Raw genomic sequence first — 20,270 nt, 5'->3', positions numbered from 1 at the left:
AATTTGAATCTCATAACTTTCATATTATAAAGTATTATTTTTCTTTTGAGTTTTTTTTCAAACTTTCAAACATTATACTCACAGAATGCACAGAAATAGATAGCAGGCTAGATGCGGTTCTTAGGTGCATACTCAAGATAAATGAATTTATAGCCATCAAAAGATGAAGAATGTTCAAAGTGATCCCAAAGTGGAGAAATATAAATATTTATCACAGAATAGTGTATAAAAATGTCAATTTATTAATATATAAACAGGTTGCTCCATAGCAATGAAAAAGAATGAACTATGCCTGTGTACATTGTGTTGGATGATTATCACAAAATGTTGTAAAAGAAGATAGTCACAAGGATAAATACTATGTGATTACATTATATGAAGTTCTGTAATGGCAAAGATAACCTGTGGGTTTAGAAATTAGTACAGAGGTTGCTGGTGGGACAAAGGAGATTAAAGGGAAAGGAATTTGATAGAAAATTCTTTATTTTAATATAGGTGTTAGTTTTATACACATACATATATATTTGTCAAAACTTCAAGTAGTATATTTAAAGACCTTTATAAATTACCCTTCCATACAAAATATCCTTTACATAATTTAAAGACAAACCAATTAGTTGCTGACATTTAACAATATACTATTTCTTGTACAATACATATTTCTGGCCACAATGACCCATGTTCCCCTCATAGAAACTATCAACTAGAGCTTTGAACTTCCAGTATGGTAACCAATAGCCATGTGTGGCTGTGGAGCACTTAAAATGTGGCAAATATGAATTTAAGTGTGCAATGAGGGTAAAGTTTGAAGATTTAGCATGAAAAAATAATGTAAAATCTTTCATTATTCTTTTAGCACTGCTGGGGATCCAATCTAGGGCCTTTTGCATGCCAGGCAAGTGCCTTACCCCTAAACTATATCCCCAGCCCTCATTAACAGTTTTTTTTAAAGTTGATTTTATGTTGAAGTGATGATATTGGGTTAAAATAGATTATTAAAGTTAATTTCACTTTTTAGACACTTTAAAATTAGTTTTATTGTGATAAAATGCCTATAACATTAAATTTTTCATCTTACTCATTTTTAAGTGTATAGTTTAGTAGTATTAAGTATATTCACATTGTTGTGCATCCAATTTCTAGAACTTGTTCACCTTTCCTCACAAAAAGGAAACTCTGTACTCATTAAACAACTCCCTGTCTCCTTGCCCCCAATCCCCTGGCAACCATCCTTCCATCCTTCTACTTCTGTTCCTTTGAATCTGACGACAACTCTTCTTCATTTTTTTTTTCTTTTTTTGGTTTGGTACATGGGATGGATCCCAGGGCAGCTTAACCACTGAACCACATCTCCAGCCCTTTTTGTTTTCTTTATTTTGAGACAGGGTCTCACCAAATTGCTTAGGCCTTGCTAAGTTGCTGAGGCTGGCTTTGAACTTGTGATCCTCCTGCCTTTGCCTCCCAAGTCTTCAGGTGTGTATCACTGCACCCGGCTCCAAGTATGACTATTCTTGATACCTCATATAAAGGGAATTGTATAGTATTTGTCTTTTTATGAGTAGCTTATTTCACACTTTAAAAAAAGTTTTTTTTAACATGGCTTCTACAAAATGCACAGATATGTATTTGACTTACATTATATTTCTAGTGAATGGGATTGAATGACTGACTGTAAACATGTTAGATGGAACATGGGTTCTTTTGCCTGGCCTTGACCCCTCCCAGTTATCAGTAAATTGAGGCCCAGTACAACTTGCCATTATTAATGAGTATATGCTGCTTACATTTTTGAGGAAATTTTAAAAAATGGTTTTTTTTTATCCATGTCGCCATCAAATATGGAAAAACAAGATTTTTCCTTGCTTTTTAGAGGCCCCCATGTTTGAAAAGGGGGAGGCATCGCTTTTTTAGCGGAAGGGAAAAACAGTCATTTAATATACAAAGCAGGTTGGTTTGGTGATGCACACCTGTAATCCCAGCAACTCAGGAGGCTAAGGCAGGAGGATTGTGAGTTCAACCCAGCCTCAAAAATTTAGCAAGGCCTTAAGCAACTCAGCGAGACCCTGTCTGTAATAAAATATAAAAAAGGGATGGGGATGTGGCTTGGTGGTTAAACACCTGTGAGTTCAACCCATGGTACCAAAAAGAAAAAAAAATAGTATACAAAGCACTTCTATGTTCAAAGACTGTAACCTAAGATACCATTATGAAACAATTGCTGCTTTGGGTGGCTTCTCATTGAGAGACATTCTATGATTCTAATGAACTACTATAAAAGGTCCTTCTCCTATGATTTATTGACACACATCATTGCATAGCATATACTTTATTGATTAATTTCCTAAATAAAGTTTCACTGTTAAATTTGGTGTGTATATGACAAGGAAAAACATTTAGACTGTAAAGTTATAGAGTCTTTATTTTTAAATAGGTTTTATCAGCTTAAGGGAAATGGCACCATCATGAAAGGTTTCAACGATAAGAATGTTATTGTGTATGATTACAGTTCTGTTAAATGAAGATTGTTTAAAACCACATGACTGAAGAAAGTACAAGAGAAATTCAGCCATATTTTGTCTTTTGCTGTTTGATGGCCATCTGGGAGAGTGTGTTTATTTCTTAGGCGAACAGTTCTGTAGAAATGCCATAGCCAGAGTGGGAGAATGTTTGAAATGACGGTTTCCTAAAGGGCATCTGGGACTTCTATTTAAGTCCTAGCAACACCACAGGTTGCATTGTTCCCTAGAGTGGTCTTTTGAATGCCAGTAAAACACTGTTCAGGGGCTTATAAATCCTGAGAATCTCTTGGTTTTCTTCCTCAAGAAATACTTGGAAGTAGAATCATTGTTTCATGGGCAGATCAGGATACAAAATATTTTATATGATCTTGTTCCATCTTTTTAGATGGTTTTTGCAGAGTGTGCTGAAACTCTTTTCTGAGAATAGAACATAGATTGGCTTATATTTGATTCACTGAGACTCTGGAGTTTCTTTTCTCATGCAAGACTTTTGAAATCCATTCCTGCTTGAGTGCTGGAGAACTGCCCAAGGTTGGGAAACAATAAAACATTAAAAATGGTGGCTCTTCTCTCTTTAGAGGAGAGTCTTGGTTTAATTTTCCAGATTGGTTCCTCTATTTATGTCTCTTGGGCCCTTGGCTGATTGATCACACAGGGATTTGTCATATTGCCTGCTTCTTTGAATCAAATGTGGACATAGCAACTAAAAATAAACATGATGTGGATATTGGAGAACCAGGGGCCTTCTTTGCCTGGGGAGCTAGGATACTTGCTGTTGCTAAGATGTTTTCTGGCTTTAGCACAGCATCAATCATTGGAAGTACAGCTGTGTTTTTGGAACGGAGGGCTGATGGAAGCTGAAAGCCAGGCTGATGAGTATTATCCTGAACAATGGATACAGATGCAAATCATTATGCATAATCCGTAATATTATCCTCCTTTTTGTGGGTCTTTGTGCTATGTGATTGTGTGTGATTTGCAGTGCTGAGAAGTATAAGCTTGCCAAAGTATCACTTCCATTTTCAGAATAGTTTTGTTAGAAATTTGAAAGATAAGTAAATACACCAGACTGTTGCAGTTCAGTTCTTTGTTGCATTGTGGGTGGCTAATGGTTTTGACATTAGAATCTTGTTGCACTATTAGATTGATTGCTTGGACTTGATAACATTTTCCTTATTATGTTATGTAAAGACAAATGGAGATTGAATAAGAAAGTTCCTTAAAGAATTTCATTGAGTTCATCTATTCCTCCCATGCTCCCGCTCCCTATCCCACTACGAATCAGCCTCCTTATATCAAAGAAAACATTTGGCATTTGGTTTTTTAGGAAGGGAGGGGGCATGGGGTAATTAATGGTGATGGAATGTGATGATCATTCCTATCCAAAGTACAGGTATGAAGACACGAATTGGTGTGAATATACTATGTATACAACCAGAGATATGAAAAAATGTGCTCTTTATATGTAATAAAAGTTGTAATGCATTCTGCTGTCATATAAAAATAAAAAAAAATTACATAAAAAGAATTACATTGAGTGAAAAATTGTTCTACCCAGTAAGTTTGCCCTAGAAATAGGAGACCTTGATGTAGAGTCCTGGTTAAGGACCAGCTTTCTTGGGTTCAAAACATGGCTCATTCAAAGATGAAGCTTTGTGATCTTGGGGACACTTTTGAGCTCTTTCATGCCAGTTTTCATATCTATAAAGGGTATTGATAATGATAGCTATATCTTACAGAGTTTCTGTGAGGATTAACTGAGTTAATATTTGCAGTTCCTGAACACTGCATCTGGCATATTTGAGCATTGCGTAAGTTTTACTTGATACCATTTGTCACTTACTGTATTTATACAATGTCATATCCTTTTTTTTTCCCTTGGCACTGAACTATAGGACGAAATAGGAGGTCATTCCTGAATTTGTTTTGCAATGATTCAACAGCATTGAAAGGTGTTAAGCCAGAATACCTTGGTTAAAGTCATAGCATTTTTCTATCATGATATTGTTATGAATCCTCATTGTGCCTAATTGAATCTATATTTGGTGTTCTGAATTTTTTCCTCAAAAATGATTCATCTTTTTGGCCATTGAGTTCCCCTTTTTTTGCAGTTTTAAATTAAAGCCTCACTTGAGCTTCTCTCTTTTTGGTCCTAAAGAACTGCCTCTGCCTCGCTTTATGATGTCAAAGAACGATGGCGAGATACGATTTGGGAACCCGGCTGAGCTGCATGGAACTAAGGTTCAGATTCCATATTTAACCGCGGATAAAAATTCCTTCAAAAGAATGGACGATGAGGATAAACAGGTAAACAATCCAATTAGGCATGTTCATTTGATTCCAATCCTGAAACTTCTCATAGCAGGGCCTCATGTTGGTTGTTAAGCTTCCAGCAAATCTCACCATCTGGAACACAATTATAGACTTGGAAGTGAGCCAGTAAAGTTTCCTTGTAGCAAGAAAAAGAGTGTGACGCATAGGAATTACCATGAGTCACCCAGGGGCCCTTTAGAGCCTACTTAAGTGTAGAATTGTATCTAAAATAAGGCTACTGATTTAATACATTTATTTGCTTTCTCTAGGTCATCGGTTTTCTTACTGGGTTCTTTGAAATGTAGCTTCTAGGAGTTAATAGGCCCTTTCTTCCAAAAAAGAAGTCTGGAGAAAAGGTTTTGCTGGGTAATATGTTTGGAGAATGCAGTTTCTTATCTCATTTTGGGGGGAAAGTTTTAGCTCTCAGTCTTGGAAATTCATAGTGCATGTTGGCACATTACAGACCCTAAGAAGTACTGCTGTGAAGAGACCTGGAGATCTGTGTTTACTATGTTCCTTACACCAGGGAATCCTTTCAAGGGGACATGTTTGGAATGCCATCTTGAAGAGTGCTGCTATTACCCATTTAGCAGGTTTGGAACCAGAATAGGGAGAATGGGCTTTTAAAATTAGGCCACTAATTGCAATAGTCAGATGTTAATTGGTAGAGACAAAAATATGAAATCTCAGAAGAATGGGCCTATTAAGAAGAGATAAATAGTCTACACATGAGTAAACCCTGAGGACACCAAGGCAAGAGCTCATATTTCTGATAAGGAATCTGAACCACATAGAGAAGTCAAATTATATTTGACATAGTGTTTTCTACATGTTAAAGAAATATGGTATATTTTAGGAAGACTTGAATCAAAAATTTTAAATTTAATGGACATTAAAGGATTATATCGGAGGATTAACTTATGGCTCACCTTGATGATGTTGAATATCTGAGGCATTGCTGCAGAAATATTATATTTATAGTTAAGGGAGGTGTAGCACATCCTGTTAATTGCATCTACTATTGCTTCTGACACATTTTAAACTAGCTCTTCAAGGATATATTTAAAAAGGGTGGTGTAGGAATTTCTAGTCAATATTTTTTGACATGTTTCCCTGCCAACATTTGGAGAGGAATGAAGATCCCCAGTCACACAGTGGTTGATACCAAGGGAAATTTCCAGGCCTGGTCCCCTGGCTGTGTGAATGAAGGCTTATCCTTTCACTTGAGGCTGGGGTCATAACCATTCTCTGGGTATGAGCATACACTTCAAAGCAAATATATCCCTCCCCCCTTTTTTTAAAAAAGAGTATTTGTTCAGTAGCTCAGATTGTATATATCTCTTTAGACTAAGGAAGCCAGTAGTCTCTGTGTTTTGAAAAAAACAAAACAAAACACTGTTCCCTTATTATTTGGGTACCACAAAGTTACTACTTTATTGGTAGTGTTTGAGAGAACAAACAAACAAACAAAAACAAAAAAAAAAAAAAGAAGAGGAGGAGGAAACCCAGCATCATATCAGGTTGTTCACCTTGCCTAGGGTCCTATATCAGGTTCATATTCGAATTGGGATTCAAATTATAGCTTGTGAAGGCTTCATCCTAGTATTTAGGAGAAGTCTAGTCAGAGTGGTTTAGCAGTAATGTATTGTTTGCAGTCTCTTAGTGTAAAAGAAAGTAAAAATGCTAACATTTTACATTGGCAGAGTAAGCTCCAAGAATATTTAGCATTAAGGATTTAAAATATAAATTTAAAATAGAAGGGAGATCAGTGGAGTCAAGGAAGAGAATAGAAGGGGAGGGTTAGGGTTAGGGTTAGATAGGGAGGAACAGTAGAGTGAAATTGATCAAGTTATGCTATGTGCGTATATGAATATACCAATGTGAATTTCACTTTTAATATCTATAAAGTACCAATTTAAAAAACTATAAATAAATAGAAGGAAGACCAATAGAGTAGAGAAAGGGGAACAGGGGGAGGGAGGAGGGAAGGGAAAGAGGAAGGAACTACTCGAAACTGAGCTGAAGCAAATTATATTCCATGCATGTGAGATTATGTCAAAATGAACCCCAATAGTATGTATAACTATAATGTCTATAATGAACTAATTATATATATATATTTTTTTTTTAAAATTTTTTTTTTCATTATTCACATTTGCTGGAAGACTTGATAAGTGTAAATCCAGGAAATAGAAGTCTTTATTAATGAATGAACATTGAATCTATCCACAAAGAAATCACAATTGGGGAGAATGAATGTTATTTCATATGGTCAGTGTCTTTCATTTTTTTAAAGGAAAATATTATTAGAATAACTGAAAGGGTTTCAGGCTTGTTTTAATGATTTAAGTAACACTGGTGAGACTTTGTTCTCTGAGAGACTTTTGAATCCTCAGACACTGCCTTTTAACCTTGCTGCATTTTTTTGAGGAAACATTTCTCCCATTTGTTAAATTAGCCGGGTCACTGGCCGTAGAGTTGTGCTCTGCTTCCTAACCGCAGCTCAGAATGCCAGTCTTCTTAAGTGGTTGCCTCTGAACTCTGCTCTGGTTCTTTGAAGCAGGAAGCACAGTCTCCCACGATGTCACCCCTCGCCTCCCCTCCTTCTTCCCCGCCTCATTATCAGAGGGTGCCCTTGAGCCATGGCTACAGCAAACTGCGGAGCAGCACAGAACAGATGCATCCAGGTAAGATGCAACCTGGGGGTCAGCTGTCCCAGGCAGTGTCTTAGAGGTTTTTGAATCTACCAGGCAGCAGTGCTACCAGCTGCTTAATTTCCTGATTTAATTACTCTTGTCTTTGGAAACATGGCTCAATTTAATTTTATATTTTCAAGCAAGGTTTTTTTGTTTTTGTTTTTGTTTGAAAATGAAATTAAATATATCTCAGTAATGGTTTGTTTCCTGTCCTAGAAACTCATTCATCTTTAGACTTGTAAACAACTATTTATATGGTATAACCTTTCATATACAGATTTTGTAAAATAGGAGCATAGCATGCTAAAGGTTTTTGGTTTGGGGGAATAGTTATTCCTTTTTGCAAACATATCAAACATTTTTTATATAATAGCTGCCTTTTTGAAATTTCTTTAAAATGTAGCTATGCAAAAACAAAGGATTTGATCCACCCTTTAAAGACTGAGCACATAAGTGAAAATATTGAGCTCTTATGTTTTGGAATAAAAATAAAGGAAATGCTAGGGAAAGGATTTTACTGAAAAGCATGCAATACACACAATTGTGGGGCTGCCTGCTTGCTCACATTTATGCTCTGCTGGCTATGTTAGTGGTAAAATATGTTAGTTGGTTCTGAGGATGACTTGCAAAGTTGGCTGCCTGGACTGTAATGTTTAAAGCTCCATAAATTCACCGTAGCATCTTGTCCTTCTAGGGTTTAGGCTCCCAGTTTTACGATAGGACCGATGTAAGGTATTTTTGAATTGGCTGTCCTATAGCCCCTTCCCCCTTTTATTTGGTGGGCAGTGACTGAAAAAGACCCAGTTTCTGTGGGTTTTTTTGCTGCATTGAAAACAGTAGGGCTTCCTGAGGGTCACAGAAACAAAAATGTGTGCTAGGCTGAACTAGAGAGACTGTAAACTGGCAGAGAGAAGCAGGGATGACATGATGGAAAGAGTTTTGGATTGGAATCAGAAGGTCTGGGATTCTGTGACTAGCTACATGAATTTGGGCAAGCCATTTAACTTCTCTGAACCATTGTTTTCTTGCCTCTTTTAACATACAGTCACAGTGTCCTTTAGGGATATTATGAGCTTCAGTAAGAACACGAATATAAAATCTGTTTGGGAAATTAATTCCTGTGTAAATGCAAGATGACATGGCTAATGGATAGTAACAAAAAAAAATCACTTTCCTGAAACTTGAATATCCCACTGGTGTTGAAAACTCAACAGGACTAAAAATTCTTCATTATCCTCTTATCGTTTCCCTTGTCTGATTTCTCTATTTTTAGAAGTAGGTCTTTTTTCTCTTTCTAATATTATTTGAGCTTTGGAAGTTGGTTTTAAATTCATAGGTCATTGATTTTCTTATACTGAGTCAGCCTGTTGCTAAGTTCTACCTTCTATATTATTTAAAAAACTTGTCTGTACTCTTATTTCTTGCCCCATCCTTTCATTCCATTCAAATTGGGCTTCTAAGTTGCCCAGTGCCAGCAAAACATCCTGCTTCTTTCTGGACTTTTAGCAGCCTATGCTAAGGCTGTCCATGCTTCCATGCCTCTTTATACTTTTAAAAAAATTATTCTTATACTTATATATGACAGCAGAATGCATTATAATTTTTATTACATATACAGAGCACAATTTTCATATCTCTGGTTGTATACAAAGTATATTCATACCATTTGTGTCTTCATACATGTACTTTGGATAATAATGTCCCTCACATTCCACCATCATTTCTAACCCCATGCCTCCTCCCTTCCCCTCCAACCCCTCTGCCCTATCTGGAGTTCATCTATTCCTCTCATGCTCCCTCTCCCTCTCCCACTATGAATCAGCCTCCTTATATCAGAGAAAACATTTGGCATTTGGTATTTTGGGTTGGCTAACTTCACTTAGCATTATCTTTTCTAACTCCATCCATTTACCTGCAAATGCCATGATTTTATTCTCTTTTATTGCTGAGTAATATTCCATTGTGTATATATGACACATTTTTTAATCCATTCATCTATTGAAGGGCATCTAGGTTGGTTCCACAGTTTAGCTATTGTGAATTGTGCCGCTATAAACATTGATGTGGCTGTGTCCCTGTAGTATGCGTTTTTTTTTTTTTAAAGAGAGGGGAGAGAGAGAGAGAGAGAGAGAGAGAGAGAGAGAGAGAGAGAGAGAGAGAAATTTTAATATTTATTTTTTAGTTTTCAGCATGTGGTGCTGAGGATCAAACCCGGGCCGCATGCATGCCAGGCGAGCATGCTACTGCTTGAGCCACATCCCCAGCCCCTAATATGTGGTTTTTAAGTCTTTTGGGTATAGATGGAGGAGAGGGATAGCTGGGTCAAATGGTGTTTCCATTCCCAATTTTACAAGAAATCTTCATACTGCTTTCCATATTGGCTGCACAATTTGCAGTCCCACCAGCAGTGTATAAGTGTACCTTTTCCCCCATATCCTCGCCAATACTTGTTGTTTGTCTTCATAATAGCTGCAATTCTGATGGAGTGAGATGAAATCTTAGAGTGGTTTTGATTTGCATTTTTCTAATTGCTAACGATGGTGAACATTTTTTCATATATTTATTGATTGATTGTATAGAAACAATCTGTGAGGTGAATAGAGAGCCTACATCTTGGGAGTAAATTTTTACCCCTCACGTATCAGAGCACTAATCTCTAGGGTATATAAAGAACTCAAAAAGTTAAACACACACACAAAAACAAAACAAAACAAAACCAAACCCCCAAATAACCCAATCAGGCCAAGGACCTGAACAGACACTTCTCTTTATACTTTTTAAGTGAGGTAAAATTTATACATGATAAATGCACAGTTTTGGGTGGGGGGTATTGGGGATTGAACCTAGGGGTGTTGAACCATTCAGCCACATCACCAGTCCTTTTTCTTGTCTTTTCTTTTTAATTTTGAGACAGGATTTCGCTAACTTACTAAGGGCCTTGCTAAATTGCTGAGACTGGCCTCAAACTTGCTATACTCCTGGTTTAGCCTCCCGAGTCACTGGAATTATAGGCATGTACCACTGTGCCTGGCAAAATGCACACATTTTAAATCATCAGTTTGAGTTTTAACAGATGAATATGCCTATGTAACCACCACTTAAATAAAAATACATTTCCATTATAGCAGAGATAACCTCTCCAGTCACTGCCTACTCCCCAATGCAAGGACAGTTTTTTTTTTTTTTTAAGAGAGAGAGAGAGAGAGAGAGAGAGAGAGAATATGAATGAATGAGAATTTTAATATTCTTTAGTTTTTGGCAGACACAACATCTTTGTTTATATGTGGTGCTGAGGATTGAACCCGGGCCACACGCATGCCAGGCGAGCGCGCTACCCTTGAGCCACATCCCCAGCCCGCAAGGACTGTTTTGATTTTGTTACACCATCTTGCCTCTTCTAGAACTTCATGCAAATGGTAACATACAGAATGATTGTATTCATTTGTGTCTACGGGCCTTCCCTCAGCATAGTGGTTGAAATTCATTCCTATAGGGATACTGGTAGTTCCTTTTGTGTTATTATTCAGTAGATTCCAAAATGTGACTATATTACAATTTGATGGTCATTCTCTGGATGGACATTTGACTTGTTTCCCAGTGTTTGGCTGTTATGAATAAGGATACTATGAACATTTTTTGCATTAATCTTTTTGTGACATATACTGTTATTTCTCTGGCACATAGTAGTGGAATCTCTAGGTCTTAGCATCATAAGTAAGAAACTGGCAGTTTTAGTTTGATAGTAAACTTTGGAGTGATGAAATCTTAAGTTTTTTTTTTAAAATAGTTCTTCCTTTGGAGAAAGATGGTACTTCTCTTTCCTTCCTAAACCTCCTATAAAGTGATTGAAGAATTACTTTGTTTGTATTGAATTGAATGTTTTGGGTTTCATTTGGGAGCAAAGCAAGCCAATACAATAAATAACCCCTACCTTTTAAGTTCCTGAGTTCAGGTCCAATTGAGAAATGAGCCAGAAGTCAGACTGATCTGATGATGACCTGAATATCACTTTACACAGCTGACTGGAATATATGTCATAGCTATGTGGCCTGATGGACTTCACTCATATTTAGTCATAGGCAGGGTTGGTGAGATCAGGCTTTCCATACAGTAGGAAGAGGAAATCTACCTTCAGAATGACACCCCCTTCCCTGACTTCATGCCACTGAGTCCTCATCTAGGCCTCCTGATGAAAATAACCTCTCCCTCCCTCCCTCTCACTTTGTATCTTCCTCCCTCCAAGGGAACACCTTGTAGGTGAGGGACTGGAGGTGAAGGCCAGATAGTGGTTTCCTTCCTCACATCTCCCGCTGGCAAATAAGAGCCTCTTCCTTGTAATGTGAAGCACATGGAACTCATGGGCTTTGCCTCCCAGGTCAACTTTATGACCACTGTGATTCCAACCATGCTATGGTTAATTGTTTAAAATCTTTTGGCAAGCTAGACACTATGGTGCATGCTTGCAATCCTAGAGACTCACAAGTTTGAGACCAGACTTGGCTACTTAGTGAGATCTGTCTCAAAATAAAATAAATAAAGAGATGGAGGTAAAGCTCACTGGTTCAGTCCTCAGTACCATTTAAAAAAATCTTTTGGCAGAGTGCAGTTGGTATTAAGTGTTGAAGTCAGTATTCAATCAACATGAAATAACTTACAAAAAATCCTACTTGTCACAAGGTAATGCCTGTCTACCAGCTGACTTACTTTTTGCAATTTGAATTATGTGCTTTCAATATATATTTCTTTTTCAGTTTTTCTATTTGTATCCATTCTTTGTAGGTTCTGAAAATCTACTTAAGGATTTTCCAGGCAATCATTTTGATATTTTTATATGTTATAATATTGCTTTCTAGTTGCTAGGAAGAAATATAGAAAGCAGATGTGAGCCCAATAGTGTTTTGTTTTTGATGTACTGTTGTTATACCTTCTTTATTTTAGAAAGAACAGTGGTAAACTGATCCCATAAGAGGCTGCTCTGCTCTCTATCTAATTTTATTTATAAGTAAACTAAAGAAAGAAAGTATTTTATGTATTTACATTCTTTCCAGAACTTGGACTGTTAACCCACAGAGATGAGAAATAGTTTCAACTTGGGTGAGAATTGCTCCTTTCTGTTGGAGCTGAATACTACCTGGTTATGTTGAACCATCTTCCTGCCACATTGACAAGGTTATTATTAAGTGTTCTGGAAACAAAAGAAGTAAAAAAAACATTATTTTTTGGGCCTTACAAACTTTTTTTTAAAGGTAGTGAAATCATTTTTGAAGTTTGGCTACTGAATAGCAGAATAGTATAAATATAAAATACATTTATTCATTTTTGTACTTTATTTGGTTTTGTCTTCTGTATTATACGGAAGGAAGACAGTGCCATTTATTTAAAAAAATAAATGGTAATGTTGATTTTTAGTATTCAAAATGCATATTGATTTTCTTCAGGGTTGGATGGTGAATAGAAGACATTTAAACAGGGGCATATATAGAATTTACCTCATCTAGAATTTGGACACTTTTAACATGGCACTTTTCTAGCTACTCTTTTTTTTTAATCACAATTAAAGTTTTCACTATTTCAGCTACACACTTTATTCCTTAATGTTAACCTGATATAAATATTTTTCTGCTTTAGTGTGAATTCATTGGATGTCTTTAGACTATTTAGTGAAATTGTGCCCAAGAATTCATCTGTCCTAGGTGGCCCTTTGAGCCTCTGCTCTAATTCCTTTGCCAATTCTTCCCTGAAAAGCAGATGCTATATCAGTTTAAATGTGAAGTCATAATTTTTGGATGGAATTGTTGCATACCATGCTAACTTTATCTCCTGCTCTTTCAGCTCCTTATGAAGCTAGACAGCCCCTTGTCCAGCCTGAGGGATCCTCATCTGGGGGTCCAGGAGCCAAACCCCTTCGGCATCAGGCTTCCCTTATCCGGGTAAGTAATGATGTAGGGCTCTGCCAGTGAAAGAGTGGAGACAAGCTTTGAATTTTGGGGATGTGGCTTTTTTTGGGGGGGTGGGTACTGGGGATTGTACTCAGGGGCACTCGACCACTGAGCCACACCCCTAGCCCGATTTTGTATTTTATTTAGAGACAGGGTCTCACTGAGTTGTTTAGTGATTTGCCATTGCTGAGCCTGGCTTTGAATTCGCAATCCTCCTGTCTCAGCCTCCTGAGCCACTGGGATTACAGGTGTGTACCACATCGCCTGGCTGGGGATGTGGCTTTTTAATGGGCCCTCTTTTACCCTGCAGGGAAGATATATAACTACCTCCATGCACAAATACTGCATTTCTTGTTCTGTTGCTTGTATATTTTCTATCGTGTTTATTTCTACTCCTCTTCATTGCCTTTAGATAAACCAGAGTAGTCCTTGATTTTTGTTCTCAATCTTTAGATATAAAGCATCCTTCTGCCTTTATCTGCTTAATCATTAGGTAACTCTTTCAAGGAAAGCTTTACTTTTTCTAAAGCAGCCTGTTTTGTCTATACCTTTTCTTTGTTATAATTAATTCAGTACATAATTGTTTTCCATTTGTTTTGTGCCTCCAATTATAAAAGGCAGCAGTACTTCCATATTCTTTCACTGCCTAGGACAATGCCATTTGGAGAATAGTTATTTTGCAAGTGGCAGAAACTACAGTTTTTATATGTCAGATACAAAAGAACAGGTGATATCTCAGTTTTTCCTGGCCACATTACAGTTTTAGACAGCTTCAGCTTTTCCAGTGTTTTCCATTGGATAAAGAGCTCTTATTTTTTTTCTATGTCTGCAGCTGTTGTCTTGTGAAGTAGGTGACTCCTGTGGTGAAGTCGTTTTCTCAAAAGAATGATGTGTGTATGCCTGTGTGTGTCTGCTTGCAGAGGATAAATTACAAAAAATATGTTTATTGTTTAACACTAAATACAAGAGGAAGTGGGGTGGTTTGTGTAACATTTCAATTGTATAATTCAGGAAGAAGGATCATTTATTCACAGAGAGTTCTACTTAAAATAGAAGAGTAATGTTGGACATTCTCATAAAGAAGTGGACTATTAGATTGGAAGTCTGAGGAAGATCCTGGAGTTCACTGAGTCCCTTCTGGGGATGGGACCTTGTGTTAGGCATGGTGCAGTAGTTGATCTTTTAAAGTGGTACTCTGTGTATAAAGAACTTTCTTAAAGATAATAATTCAGCCATGTGTGATATATTTAGCGCTTCCTATAACCATAAGCTCTAGGTACTGCTCTATTAATGAGTTGACTTTGGCTGAGGTCAAGCAGCTCATTGAAGGTTTTATTCATTGGTAGTAAGTATCAGAGCCAGAATTATTAAAAATATTTTTTGTTGTAGACGAACACACAGTATCTTTATTTATTTTTATGTGGTGCTGAGGATTGAACCCAGGGCCTCACACATAGGAGGCAAGCACTTTACCGCTGAGCTACAGCCCCAGCCCTGGAGCCAGAATTTGAGTTGAGGCCTGTTCAATGTGAAAACCTGCCCTTTGAGTCAGGCACAGTGGTGCACGCCTGTAATCCCAGGGGCCTGGGAGGCTGAGGCAGGAGGATCACAAGTTCAAAGCCAGTTTCAATAAAAGTGAGGCACTAAGCAAGTCAGTGAGACCCTGTTTCTAAATAAAATACAAAAAGAGCTGGAGATGTGCTCCAGTGGTTAAGTGTCCCTGAGTTCAATCCCTCGTACTCCCTCCACCAAAAAATCTGCCCTTTGAAATAATTTGCCCATTAAGAGTTCTATATTATAAGAAGGCTAGGTTCTAAAGTTGCTTTATAAATAAACATTGGGTATAGTAAAAAAGCATCCTTTTAGCGAGCATGTGTTGTGCTTATTATGGATCCTATAGCTTCACACATGTCAGACAAATGCTTTACCACTGGGCTACATACACAGCCTAAAAAGTGTTCTTTTTAAATTATTTTTTTGTATTTGTAGATGGACAGCATGCCTTTATTTAATTAGTTTATTTTTATGTGGTGCTAAAAATTGAACCCAGTGCCTCACATGTGCTAGGTAAGCACTCTGCCACTGAGCTATAGCCCCAGCCCCTAGAAAGTGTTCTTGAAAATTCTTTTTTTGGTACCACATTGGGAAATTAAGATGCCATTCTCTCCCAAGGCCAAAACAGCTCAATTTTACCCCCAACTTGGAACAGATAGTTGTTTCTTCAGCTGAGCCCCAGATGTAGTAGTTGGCTGCATTTAGAGATCTTGTGGTACAAAAATATGTGCTTCTAAACACCAGATTCCCATCCATTGTAGAGACATATTTATGTTGGGGAAGGTATTGGAGGCACTGGGATTCATCCCCAGACTCTCCAGGTTATGATTGTGCAGGTTCCTGCAGAGTATATTCTGGTTATGTGGAGACTAGATCTTCAATGGTTATGATGATGATCAGACAAGCAGTGAATCCTGAGCTTTGTAGTGCTAGGACAGGAGTTCCCAAATGCCTTCTACCAAGCCCCTGGAAGGGATGGCCATGAGCACTTACTTGAATTGGTGCCTTCTGACTTCTCTTTTGATCTCTAGGTACTCCTTTCTGCTGATAAACATGCTTCTTGAGCCTTTCACTGAATTAATATTTAGAGACACCTGTTAAGTGCTGCTCAGGTACTGTGTTGAGGATATAAAAATGAGGTCTAACACTAGCAGTCCCTGCCCTTATAGAGCTTACAGGCTATTGGAGGAGATGTTCATTAACCAAACCATCACAAGGTAAATATATAATTATTGATGGGCCTAAGTAAACTCCTCTTATTAACAGCAATGTCTTTGAGCCCCTAGGTCAAAATTACAGCAGGATAATAAGATGAACAAACCAGCACCTGCAAAAGTGTGAAGTAGAGCAAAGAGACCCCAGCAACAGTTATGATATGTGATGTGAACACAAATTATACTGTGCTTCTAGGATGAAAAATGGGGGTAAGGTATGACCTAGCCTGGACAGACAGGGACTGATCAAGGAAGGCTTCGATAGGGGAGTAACATTTGCGTTGAAATGAGAAGGATACAGAGGTGTTCACCAGAACAGTGAATGGGGAACAGGCTAGAAGACAGAATTGCCTATACAAAGACATTTTCCACATGCTTAGCATTTTGTACACATTAACAATTTTGAGTTAATTACTGTTATCCCATTTTTAAAAAGGTAACAAAACCTGAGGTTTTAAATACTTAAGGTTTGCCCATGGTCACAGTTAGGAAGTTGTAGGATCAAAGTTCAGATATTGGATACATATCATTCTCTGCACTGATTGTTGGTTTCCGAACTGGATGGATGATGATGTCATTTTCAAACGAAAAACTGGTGCTGGGAGAAAATGGTGTCATAGGTCAGTGTTGTATATTAGGAATTGAGCTTCTGAGAGCACAGAGGAAGTAACCAAGAGTTGGCAGGTTCAGTGGGTCTGGAGCTTTGGTGAGATCTGAAGCTGGACACATGTATTTGACAGCAATTGGTCATCAGAAGGTCTTGTGGTATACTGTAGAGAACTGCCCTGGGGTGAAAGTTTTCATTTCTGTATGACAAATGACTCAGCATGGATTTATCAATGCATTGTAACAAGTCCCACCATCTGATTCTCTTAATGTTTGTTTGGCATCAGTAGAGATTCTCCTGCCTCCTGTTTGAAGCATGGCCTTGTTGAAGATGAGAGCAAGGGCCCTTTCTTATTCAGGACAGCAGTCTGTGGTTTTTGTGGCTGATATATTTTTCTTTCTTCAGTTCTTAGGTTTCCTTCTTATGCTTGTCAGCTTGGTTTGGCTGGACTCCATGTTCCAGAAAACAGAATGCCAACCTGAATTAGTCATGGAGATGAGGGGATTTGAAGTGAAGGTTCTTGGTGGAAGGGGATTAGTATTTATCAGGCATGGTACTAGGCTAGCTGGATTGACTAATTCTTCTCATTTTGTTTTGTTTCTGTGCTGATGGCAACCCTCTCTCTTCCTTCTAACTTCCTTTGTGGTCTGATATTCAAATCCGTTCTTCCTGATTAGAATGGTACATGGCCTCTAGGGTCCTGGGGAAGGCCTTTAGGGACCCCTGACTAGTGCCATTACAGATCTTGGATGTGGCATTTTACAAGTGCTAGTATCCAAACATCAGAATGATTAATCTTTTTGCTTAATATTTTAGGAATTTCACTTTTTTTTTTTTTTTTTTGGTTTGGGTGTTAGATGTTGTTCCCTCCACCAATTCAGGTACTAAGCATAACCTATGTTGGTGGATGGTTGATAGTGGTTTGTAAAGAAATTAAGCCAGGAATGATGCCACACACCTTTAATTCTGGTGATGCTGAGGTGGCAGAATCACAAGTTCAAGGCCAGCCTCAGTCAGCAACTTAGTGAGACCCTAAGTAACTTAGTGAGACCCTGTCTGTAAAGGGCTAGAGATGTGGATCAGTAGTTAAGTGCCGCTCAGTTCAGTCCCTTATACCAAACAAAATTATAAATTTCCTTTCCTGTTTCATGTCTTATCAGATGTATAGAAATCATTTTGTGGTTTACTTTTCACAAGTTATCTTAAAAATCTAGACCATGTAGTCATTTGTGATTTTGTTGGCATAGGATTTTGAAGTGTATCTTTTCCTTTCACTCCATATCCCAGCCTCTGGTTTACCTTGGTTTCCAGAATCTATCTTATGTTAAGTCTTTGTCTTATTTGACTTCTTGGCACCTATTGGCATTGGGCACCTTCTTAAAATGCTATCATCCTTTGGTGCCTGTGATGCCATACTCTCTTGGTTTTCATTCTGCTTCTCTGGCTACTTCTTCCTAACTTCTTTTCATTCCTCTTTCCTCTTTATGCCCCTTACATGTTGGTGATCCCTGAATTTGCTTCATTCATTCATTCATTCATTCATTCTTTAGCTACATGGAGGCTGATCACCACATATCAACATCAGCCAGATGTCCTCACTCAAGTATCTGTCCCATTGTCATTCTCAAGTGAGATGCCTTCCTCACAAAACCAGCCCTCACTGTTCCTGTCTTGACTTCCTCAGCCCATTAGCACAGGCCATGCCAGGTGTGGTGGTACATGCCTGTAATTCCAGCAGCTTGGGAGACTGAGGTAGGATGATCAAAAGTTCAAAGGCAGTCTCAGGAACTTAGTAACATCCTAAGCAACTTAATGAGACTCTTGTCTCAAAATAAAAATATAAAAAAGTGCTGGGGATGTGGCTCAGTGGTTAAGTGCCCCTGGGTGCAATCCCGAATAAAAAAAAATGCCATTAGTGTTACTGAAAGCTTGGTCCTTATCACCAGTGCCAATCCAATAGTGAGGAGATGGTTTTTGAGAAAAAGGAAAAAGGTTTTATTACTTTGCTGGCAAAGGAGAAGCATAGGGGACTCCTGTCCCAGAGCCTGTGATTCAGCCCATGAAGGGGAGCAGGGGGCTTTCAAAGAGGTGATTCAAAGGCTCCATTTCATTGTTCTCTGTTGGAGTTGTAATTCATTTGTTAATTTGGGAGATAGTTATTTCTTTTTAAAAATTTTTTTTTGTAGTTGCAGATGAACAGAATGCCTTTGTTTTATTTGTTTATTTTTATATGGTGCTGAGGATCGAACCCAGTGCCTCACGCTTGCTAAGCAAGTGCTCTGCCACTGAGCTACAGCCCCAACCCCTGGGAGATAGTCATTTCTGAGATCTTCTGGTGCCATCCTAGAAGTCTGAATTACATTGTTGCTGTGGAGGTTGTGTACTCAAGGATAGATAAATCTGCCTAGGATGGAGAAGAAAGGTAATCCTGTTCCCCCTGAGATTAGGGAAGAGTACGAACAGGGAGAGAAGAGAAAGAAACATGTTCATTTAAAACTGTGCGGTGGTGAATGCCTCTAATCCTAGTGACTTGAGAGGCTGAGGCTGGAGGATCATAATTTCAAGACCAGCCTTAGCAACTTAGCAAGGCCTTGAGGAATTTAGGGAGACCCTGTCTCAAAATAAAAAAAAAAAAAATTAAAAAGGGTTGGGGATGTGGCTCAGTGGTTAAGAGCCCCTGGGTTCAAATCCGGGCACAAGAATAAATAAATAAATATAAAATATAAATAAGTCACAGTGACAGAGCAGCAAGAGCTATATTCAAAGCATAAAATGGACCACTGTTATAGCATGAACAATGTTTCTTTAACTTAGTTGTGTCCTTTCTTCCCCTCCCTCCCTATTTCTTTCTCTCTTTCCCCCTCTTTCCCCTTCCTCTCCTTTTATAATGCTGGGGATTAGTTTATCTTGCTTCTTCCTCCCCACTTTTACTCAGTCTCAGGTTCTAGCCATCCCCCCCCCTCCCCCGGGGCTTAATTGTAGGTACTTAGATCAATAAGCGGATTCTCTCTGTTCCTTGAGTACTTACAGAAGGATTCTAAAGCAAAAAGCAAGTGGGTTAAGGGAAGCAAAAGAAACAAATACCCTGGAGTCTCTGTTAGAGTGCTATTGGCATAAACCAGAAGAGACTTGCTAGTCACTGCAAGGAAATTGTTCATTCTAAGAGTCTTTCTTGGAGGCTGACATTGCACTGACAGAACTTTTTGTGCTGTGAAAATATTTTGTGAGTGGACTGGACCAGGATGCTAGCAAGATAAGGAAAGCAGAGAATAGAGAATGACTGAAAGATTAGGCCTGGCCTGAATTCAGTCATGACAGAGTTAGTGCTGTGCATTGGGAAGAATAGTGAAGCAGGCAAACGATCAAGGCATACCTGGTACTACTGTCTTATCCGCTCTGATTTTCTTACGTAATACTTAGCCAAGTAG

At 38.2% G+C, this 20,270-nt stretch overlaps 1 protein-coding gene across 6 annotated transcripts in view; it reads left to right on the top strand.

Moving 5' to 3' along the window:
- The window catches only part of Reps2 (RALBP1 associated Eps domain containing 2), a 221,732-nt gene that overhangs the window by 92,046 nt on the left and 109,416 nt on the right, over nt 1-20,270 (top strand). For 4 of the 6 annotated variants that reach the window (XM_046424253.2, XM_046424256.2, XM_046424251.2 and 1 more), the window contains exons 3-5: nt 4,678-4,826; nt 7,393-7,519; nt 13,361-13,458. In XM_046424253.2, the coding sequence (XP_046280209.1) occupies nt 4,678-4,826; nt 7,393-7,519; nt 13,361-13,458 (374 nt within the window). The remainder of the gene's footprint in view (nt 1-4,677; nt 4,827-7,392; nt 7,520-13,360; nt 13,459-20,270) is intronic. The other 2 variants (XM_046424254.2, XM_046424252.2) reach the window with 1 other exon arrangement.

The sequence above is a fragment of the Marmota monax genome, unplaced genomic scaffold (genome assembly GCF_021218885.2).
Source record: "Marmota monax isolate L192 unplaced genomic scaffold, Marmota_monax_Labrador192_F-V1.1 WCK01_AAM20220418_F8-fsc00089, whole genome shotgun sequence".
NCBI lineage: Eukaryota > Metazoa > Chordata > Mammalia > Rodentia > Sciuridae > Marmota > Marmota monax.
This window is presented reverse-complemented; position numbering and strand designations above follow the sequence as displayed.